Source organism: Colias philodice, chromosome 14, assembly GCF_061535455.1.
Source record: "Colias philodice isolate Cphi_HAF_F1 chromosome 14, ilColPhil1 Martin Lab GWU primary, whole genome shotgun sequence".
Taxonomy (NCBI): Eukaryota; Metazoa; Arthropoda; class Insecta; order Lepidoptera; family Pieridae; genus Colias; species Colias philodice.
Window position 1 is genome coordinate 3,514,133 of NC_143099.1, and position 9,918 is coordinate 3,524,050.

The 9,918-nt window shown below is 36.1% G+C and overlaps 1 protein-coding gene across 1 annotated transcript; it reads left to right on the plus strand.

The window, feature by feature from the left end:
• Positions 1–830: 830 nt before the first annotated feature.
• Positions 831–9,065, plus strand: LOC149482726 (uncharacterized). The gene is made up of 3 exons (XM_089703492.1): positions 831–1,109; positions 2,901–3,286; positions 8,063–9,065. The coding sequence occupies exons 1-3, from the start codon at positions 1,091–1,093 to the stop codon at positions 8,507–8,509; spliced, it is 852 nt and encodes a 283-aa protein (XP_089559618.1). The 5' UTR covers positions 831–1,090; the 3' UTR covers positions 8,510–9,065.
• The last annotated feature ends 853 nt before the right edge of the window (positions 9,066–9,918 follow it).

A 9,918-nucleotide genomic window follows, 5' to 3' on the forward strand; every position in this document is an offset into this window, starting at 1 on the left:
ATTAATTATCCGATAGGGTTTTAGGATAGTATTCATACTACACAGAATGATAATTGCCGTAACGTTATTGATTAACCGAAATGCATTGTTAAATTTCTTACTATCTAGGAATTGGCCACAAAAATCTTTAAAAAAAAACTTAATTTAATTTGAAAGAGAGCCTAAAAATATATATTTTTTTTATAAAATGTTACATTTTATTTTCCCTAGCAATGACACACAGATAATTAATTACGTACTTATCTATTATCACCATATTATCACCTAATAAAAAACGCGGATGTTATGGTAGTTATTATATCATCCGTGATTATTTCGTTTGATAATCAATTTTTTGTTTGATACAGTTCGTAAGGTAAAAAATGTCGCACACGTGCTCGCCCGCGACTAACGTCCGATAAAAAGTAACATTAGGATAGACTCATCGATGAATCAGCGTCGAGGTCTAACCGAATAATAATTGTTCACTTGCACAAGATTTAGAAAGCGAATGGCGTGGAGATGATAAATTATGTAAATTTGTTTAATATCATAATTTATCGTATTTAAATAATAATCAGTCCAAACACTTGCAATTTATTTTAAAACCGTTCAATATACATTTTAAAATATCCGAAATGTTTGCTTTTCTCAAGTGAAATAATCCTATTAGGTGAGTAATGTCTATGACGTAATTTACCTAGATTGTGATTTAATATCCATTTGGAATTATGAAATCGAATGTGTATCGTTATAAATGCGATTAGAATACTTGAATTCCCGTGGGCGGCGAATAATAACGTTGGAAGGATGTCTCCGACGGGGTCGGAGTTCGCTTTCCGGCGGGCGTAAGGGTTTTCGCATAGTTTGAGTGGCTATTTCATGTACGGTGCCGCATTTCGGTGCTCATTCAACGAGCGACGATTGCCCGCGCGCCGGTCTCGCACGCTCTCTCGTCGATAACACGTACTCAGTAATGTCCTGTGACAGAATAAACCCCCAGTGACTTGTGTTTCGAGTGTTTTGTGAATTATCGTCGCGAAAATTTCGATCGGAAAATTATTCACATGAATATGGACTTGGCTAAAGGAGCTACATCAATGCGTTGTTCATGGATGTCTTTTTAACTGGTGTGTGAAAGCTTATGTTTTGGTGCTATTTGTCAAGAGAATAATTTAATTAAATAATAATTGCCGTGGGTAGATAAAAATCGTTGTTACCGTATTTCGAATCAAATGTGTTTGTTTACTTGATGTGTGACATTTACAACCTAAATGGTATCTACAAGGATTTAAATAACGATGTGCGATGTTAAATAGTAAAATAAGTTAAAATTGTCCTTTAAAGCTCATTTTATTAATATAATTGAGATGTTTGTAACGGTTAAAAAACAAAACGTTGCGAAATATTGAAATTCAATTAATGTAAGTACGTGTTCAAATCAATTGTTATTATTAAGATACAATTGATCGAGCGTTTTTGGAAGTTGACAATACGAATTAAGAAAGAGTTCGGTTTAGCTGAGCGAGCAATTCGTGTGGGAATGTACAACAAACGCGCCGGCAGTTCAAAGTACTTAATTCGATTGACAGCAAAATTTCCAAACACATATGATAAATAATATTTTAAACATATAAGTGCTTAATTTTTTATAAGGACCAATATAACCACTCTTTAGTTTTCCAAACAATTTACTAACAATATCGCGGTTATCTATAAAACCTGCTGGGAAATCCCCACGGAAAATCACGTCATAACTATACCATCAGTTTTCGTTGTAATATAGGTAAGCATTGTTTGTCGGGCACAATCTGTGATATAGAAATCAGTGGTCACAAACAATGGGCACACGCTAAAAAAATTCTATTCTCTGGTCAATTTGAACAAACGATTCGCGGCTCCCGCTTTATCGTAAGGCTGTATTGACTTAACACACATTCGATTGTCAACGACACGGATTGACCTAATGATTCACTGACCATAAACCTCCGCTTATCATCGTTTGACGTAATAAACGTAATAGGTAGCGCCAGTTCCTGTATTATGTGTTTGACTTAATAATAACCTTTTACATTTTAATCGCAGTTCTCGTTACTAGACACACGTAATGTTACATATAAGCAATTATTTTACGGAGAATTTTTCATTTGGAATTCACCGCATACATTGTTTGAAGAAACACTATTTACAATTCAGAATAAATACTCGTAGCCATTTACTTGTTATAGTGTATTCATTGAGAGCAATATGCATATTTACAAAACATACTTGTGTGCATATACCACATCCAATGGCAACTTTCTACGTTTTAGCACATGGCTTACAAAGCCTAACGTCGCACGGGCTTATCTCTTAAAAAGTTTGAAAACGTCGCTCGCAGAATTACGAGTCAGTGTTCGAACATAAAATATGTTTTATGAGTCGGCGCAAACATCAAAACCCTCAATAACAGTCAAACGATAAATCGAAAGAATAGTGCTTGCCATTTTTAAGCAATTCCACAATGCAAGTGACGCTCCCACTGACTTCGTATTCAAAATTTATTATAATAAAAACTCGTTCACCGGAGGTGCAACTGTTGAAAAAAATTACGTGCGTGTCCCAAGCAGCTAATGGTCGGTGAGAAAGTCGCCTGGAGATGAAGATTGTACGTAGCTACGGGTTTATGCACATCATGTTATGGTCGTAGGAGTGCGTTCACTAAAATCACGGAGGTTATTATTTTGTATGTGACTCCTGCGCGGTCGTAGTTATGCAGCGCTCGTGTCTGCGACGGCTTTGTCGAACAGAAATATTTAAGTGTACGAGATGGCACTGAGTCCTTTCGACCTTCAACTTTATAATGAGTTCATTTACATTTACAAATTAAAAATCTAGACTGCAAATGACGTCGATACTCAAATATAACTTCCTTGTTACAGGTTTTCCCAAAAGGCTATTGGTGGCTGTATCCGTAGTTGTAATCATAGCCATGTGTATAATGCCGACTGAAAGTGCCAGCCTGCCTCACAAGAAACGCCATCAAAGGCAGTCAGAAACCATGGCGCAACTTACCAAAGATATGTCAGCAACGCTGAAACGACCAAAAAACCTCAGTATAGAGAATTATAAGATCGCGACTAGAAAAATCAAACACAAGTTAAGGAACACGAAAAGGTTCTTCGATCAAGATAAGAAAGTATTGAACGAAACGAAAGAGTATCGGGACGGGATGCCGTCGTGGCTGCCAGCAGTTAACTTCGTGGACATACACTTCCACGAGTACAGGTCGTCGAGAAAATTGGGGAAATCGATTTCAGAACGAAAGGTAAAGATCACTTTAATGTATAAATTCTATCTACTTTTATTAATTCTCCGTCACAAATTATGATTAGCATTATGTTTTGAAAGACGACTTAAATATTTGAAGTGAGCTTTAAGCACTCTGACAGTATAATTACCGTAGCCCGATCATTTCGCGTCTCGAGGGTGTGGTAGTCCAGCCCATTACTCTTTTTGTTTTCTCACTGTTTTTACATGATTTTTAATTTATTTTTGCCTTATTTGAGACAAAGAATCCCTTGTATATTAGCTCGGCTCGAGGCTGTACCGTTGCAGCTTAAATGAGGTTTCGTCGGGCCAAATTACATGTGGCGGCCTTTGTACCCCGTTTATTTACTTCACATTGTACTTAAGGGCAATAACTAGAAATATAAACCCTTAATTTATCCGCCGCGTTTCACATTTTAAATCCCTTATAATCCATACTAATATTATAAATGCGAAAGTAACTCTGTCTATCTGTCTGTTACTCAATCACGCCTAAACTACTGAACCAATTTGCATGAAATTTTATATGGAGATATTTTGATACCCGAGAAAGGACATAGGCTAGCTTTTATTGCGAAATATGTACCACGGGCGAATCCGGGGCGGACCTCTAGTATTAAATAAATTGCCAAGATAGTATATATAGTAGTATCCTATTACTTTAAGTATATAATTAAAAATGTATAATGTATTGACGTGAGTAGATAATTAAAAACAAAGCTAAGGTAGAGTTCATACTCAATGAATAATGAGTACAAATAAATGTCCGATCTTATTGTTGAAATACCATAATAAGCGAGGGAAAAAGTTCACGTTAGACTGGTGGCAAATAATTCTGAAGCTTTTGTGTAAGCGCAGTAAGAGCACAGTCAAAGTATCCAATTAAGGCTTTCGTGGAAATTTGCATAGATGGATACCGACCGGCCACGCACGCGATCTGTAAATGCCAAACAACTTATTTAAGTTGAAAAGAGATACTTTAAAATACCATCTATCTTGCGAAACTCATTACATCGTTGTTAGGGATTTTTAAGTCATGACAATGGTGCGATTTATTTTTATTTAGAATCTTGTGTTTTTATCATAATTAATAAAAAAATTGGTTTATATCTACATTCCTTATCAGTTAATAATAACGCATAGGTAACAGTTATTTCTCTAATTTTCGGTCAAATGAAATTACAAAACACGTAAATAAGTAAATAATGTCTTAAGTCTAAACAGTGGTATAAAAGAAAGCAAACAATCTTGACTCACACGGACAAATTGATTGTGTCAATAAACCTTTTATTTGCAAACGGCTTCCACGATAATTAAAAAGCTTAGGTGCAATAGCAGTAAATGAGTTTTTCTTTAAATATTCATCGTAACACCTCCGCTTTTAAAATATCGACAAACGCATTGTAACGGATCTTTCAAAGCTTTTATTATTTACCGAGCACACATCTGGACCGCGACTTTCTATTACGTATTCATATTGGACACCCACTAATTAGTACACAAAAGTAAATGCGACACGAGACAATGAATGTGAGCATACAGTGTCCGATGTCCTTACACACAAGAGCTTTCTGCCTCGCGCGCCATCGACGAAATCGTTTCTAACATGCCAGTGTCGAGTCGCCCAGTATAAATGTCAATGAATATTAAATCGTTCTTGTGTATGTTTCGACAGTTCGTCAATGCATGCCCACTTAAGAAATTTAAATATTTAACTTTGGGCAAAGGAAAGCGTTAGAATTCAAGTGATCTCAGCATCGCTCGGCTCTTAGTTGACTTATGGACAATTTAAAAATTAAATACCGCTTAAATGAGATGTCAAACCAGAGCCGTGACTAAATCAATGTATGAATAAACCTTCGGTGTAACATCGACAATTATTAAGATAAGGTTTAAATAAATCACAGTAACCAGCGTGCGCATAAAATATTAGAATTCACTTAGAAACTAAGCCTTAGTTTACGCGCACTCCGTTCTTCTACATAAAGGACTAAGTAATCGCGTCGTAAATAAGGATTATGTATTTCAGCGAGCAAAGACTAAAGGGCAGACATTCCACAGATGTTAACACGGAACGCTTTCACGGTGACAGAGCCCGCGAGCCGCTCATACGTCTAAATGTTTGTTCAGTATTTACGATTTAACAAAACAACACGAAATGTTAAAAACACATTATTTGTCCAAGTGAGACTAATGTGGACTTACGATTCCGGCGCAACGCGTTTGTCTCCGACACGTTTCACAGGTTAAGCTCAGCTCTTTAATGCGAAAATACTGCTCATTGTCGGGTTTTCAGCTTTATACTTCGCCATATTTGCTCTCAGGCCTCGGCGCTTTTATTATGGCACTCGACAATTTCTTCCCTCACAATGCCCTCATCTGGGCAGTTTTATGAACCGTAAAAGATTAAAGATCAATTTTAGAATCGCTCGTTATTACTTACTTACTTACTTACTGGAGTGGCGCAGGGACCCAAAGTGAGTCTTGGCCTCCGACAATAAGAGCCTCCATTTTACTCTATCCTGCGCCATCTCTTGCCAGTTTTCGATTTGGAGGGTGCGCAGGTCTTTGGCGATTTCATCTTTCCAGCGGTACCTGGGACGTCCAACCGGACGGCGTCCAGATGGCTGTCCCAGGTACGCTCGTTTCGCTGCTCGATCTTCCCCCATTCTTTCTACATGGCCGAGCCATCGGAGTCTTTGTGATTTAATCTCACCGATGATATTTGGCTCAGCCATTAGGTCTTCAAGTTCCAAGTTTTTCCTCCTCCTCCAAATTCCTTCTTCTGTAAGCACCGGCCCAAACATCTTCCTCAAGATCTTCCTCTCAGTGACTAGGAGCTTGCCTTCTTCCTTTTGTGTTAGTGTCCATGTCTCACAGCCGTACATTAATATAGGTCTTAATATGGTTTTATAGATTAAGATTTTTGTTCGTCTGCTGAGGATCTTCGACACCAGTATTTTATGTAAGGCTGCACTGCAACGGAGGGTATTTTGTATTCTTATATCAATTTCCTCTTCCCTCGTGTACGTATCGGTCACAGTGCATCCCAGGTATTTAAATTTGTCCACACCTTTATAGACAGTGTCTCCTACTAACAGGTCGATCCTAGGTATCCTGCTGTTTTTGTATCGGCGCATATGCATGTATTCGCTTTTGCCGTGATTGATTCGCAAGCCTATTTTCTTTGCTTCCCTTTCCAGGGTGAATGCGGAACACACTATCTCTTCCTTCCTACCTCCTAGTAAAGCAAGATCGTCGGCATACCCTATCACCTTATGCTGTCCATTTAGTGCAATTAAATGGACAGCATCGCTCGTTATTAGCCCTTTAAATTTCGTTCAGAGCTGGGCCAAGAATCGTGAATCACAATTCATGAATGATTCAGATGAAATATCATTAATTAAAAGTGGCGCTTCGCCTAGTGGCCATTGAGTTATCCCGTTCCCGGAATGCTCAATGAGATGATTTCATTCATGGCTCCGTTCAGCCAGACTGTTTTCCTGAAACTGTTACTCACGGAAATGCGACACGATTTTCAGACCATGACATAACGTATTAGTCAACACTGTGTCGTATGCGTTACAATTATGTTATTGAACTTGAACTGTTAATAGGAAAACCGTTAATTTACCGCATTCCTGCACAAACTACAACAAGCGTATATTTTGATATTAAATTATTATAACCTTAGTTAATATATTTCTTAATATATTTATAAATATATTATTAGATATTCTATTTAGACAGAAACCTATTCATTTAAAATTATTATACAGTGATTGCTTCACCTCGGGAAAATTGTCCAGTAGCAATAAAAAGGCAAATATCTGCCTTGTACTAACGATAAAAACAATGTAATATGCAACAATTGGCGTAACCGGTTGGTCCTGTAAACCGAGTTTTGTCGGACATCCATCATTGTTGTAAGGACTCGTGCCTACTGAGAGTAATATTGTCGTAGGCCCGTTGATTTATTCGCCTTTATGTGAAAGCTTTCACGAATATTTAGACAGTATAATAATCTTATTTGTACTTAAATTACGAATTTAAACAATCAATAGCATAGTTCACACAATACAGAGAGCGCAGCGGCTTGTTGAATAAATGCCATACAAACAATTCACCGTGATGATGTAAATATTATATCTGGTACATGTTAATTGCTGTATTATAAATTGTTGAATGAATGTCCTTCCTAATCTATAAACGATTAACGGTTGTGGAGCTTATGTCATACATCGATCTTATTCTGTTGATTTCATAACCTCAAATGTTTAATACCTTGAATGAACAGAAAACAAAACAATTTAATCAACATTATTACAAGTATTGAATCGTTGAGAAAATTATGCTCTAATAAACTTTAGTTATTTTATTAACTACTATATACTAATAGAGATATACAAAATAATTCCCAATCACTAATATAAACCATATATATATGCTATCAAAATATTTTAAATTGTCTGCTGATTGAACAATACTTTAAACAAATCAATAAATTATCTCGTTGGAGCTTTTTGTTTATATTAAAGCCACTTATGCCGGCATATTGTTTGTAACTGAATAATGCCATTCCAATAGTTACACGGATCAAGACACTGGAACATATAGCCTCGACACCAATTAGCCACGTCGTTAAATATTCACGATAAAGGGCTTTATAGAGACGCACGTATTATAAGACCATATTTGTGACACATCTTTCCAAAGTGTATTATAGTTTTTGATGTATAAATGTAATTCTAATGATTATTTTCTTTTGTTACAGTTTACATATCTGATGCCGAAGCTATACAAGTCGTTGCGAGAATACGAAGTGATCTTCAAAAGGCTACGCAACGTACAAGTCGACCTATCCGACGATCCGTTCAACACCTACGTCGCAACCAGAGAAAAACTGTTAGCCGACACGTTAGACCGGCTTTACAGCACCATCGCTGAAATAACTGAGAACATGGTGGCAGTCAACATGCCCGTGCCGGCGTTCGACAAGGGCAAGATGAAATTGGACTCGCTGGCCATGAAAGTGGACGCTACGCAGTGTCTCAAAAACGACTACATTGCGTTCAGGGGTTACGGCAACTTACTCAATAATTGGTATTCAGAATTCAAATGCCCACTCAACAAGAAAGACAGGAAATGCGCAGATTTCCACGCAAAGCTGAGAGAAAAGAGCAATAAGCGGCCGAAGAATAAAAAGTCGAGTCAAGGATAGGCTTTTTGTATTTATTGTTTGTGATGTATTGTCGCTTGTACTTATTTATTGTTAGATGTAAGTGTTCGCTCTCTGACGTGTTATACTGAGTTGCTCGACGATACGTTTTGTTGATTAAGTAATGGGTACTCGCTCTGTGATATTTAGTATTCTCTAGTTAGTGATTTTAATTTATTGAACTAGTACTTAAGTATAATTAAGTTCCTCTGTTTCTGTGTACCTATCTGTCGTGTAAAAATCTCTATCCTTATTTATTTTGTTGTCTATTTCGAATTTGCTGTGAAATTATCTTGAGAAGTATTAAACCTATCCTATGAATAAATCTCCACTAGTATTACTAGCCGGCAATTGCCGTTTTAGAAAAGAAAGACTTTTAGTGTTTTTATTAAGTGCTTATTTATGTTTATTTAAATGTACTTATAAACGTGCCGTTAGTTTTAACATCAATGAACTGATACCATGTGAGTTATGACAATGTAAATATATTTTTATAATATTGATATTTCGGTATTACATCTGAAAATTGATTGCAATGAAATAAATTCACTGATTTTGATATTTCTGTTGTTTTTGTTTATAATGTTCCTTATATATTGATACTACACAATAGGACAGTGTTTATTGAAGGTTCATAATATTTTACATTTTCTACTACCTACCTGTATATTATTAAGAACCTGTGCCTATATGTTATTTAGAACAACAACAGGATTTTGTTGGATTGATTTTTTTTTTTTTATTAATTTTATAATTTATAAAAAGGTACTTACTACAGGTAAAAGCTCTTCGATTATAATGTAACGATCAAGGTATAAATAGAATAATTACTTACCTATTATTAAACAATTGATAGAAATGTTCCTTTGATTAAATATATTAGGTACCTATATTAAAGAAAATGAGTTTTTGAAATCCTTTGAAATTTGATGAGGTATATTCGAACTCTGAATAGATAAACTATTCAGAGTTATCTCCTGTACAAATCTATAGTTACTAATATTAGAATTTAGGTACTACATTTCCGCCCGCGGCTTCGCCCGCGTTTTCAAAGGAAAACCCGCATAGTTCCCGTTCCCGTGGGATTTCCGGGATAAAACATATCCTATGTGTTAATCCACGTTACCCTCCATATGTGTGCTAAATTTCATTGTAATCGGTTCAGTAGTTTTTACGTGAAAGAGTAACAAACATCCATACAAACTTTCGCCTTTATAATTTTATAATGTACATTAAGATTAGATATTGAATAATACAAAGCTAAAGAGTTTTAATACCTATTCGTTTGTTTGTTTGAATGCGCGCATCTCAGGAGCTACTGGAACGATTCCAAACATTCTTTCACCCTTGGATATGGTAGATAATTAATAGGTCATGGAGAAAAAGTACCTACTTTAAATATTGATTAAGTA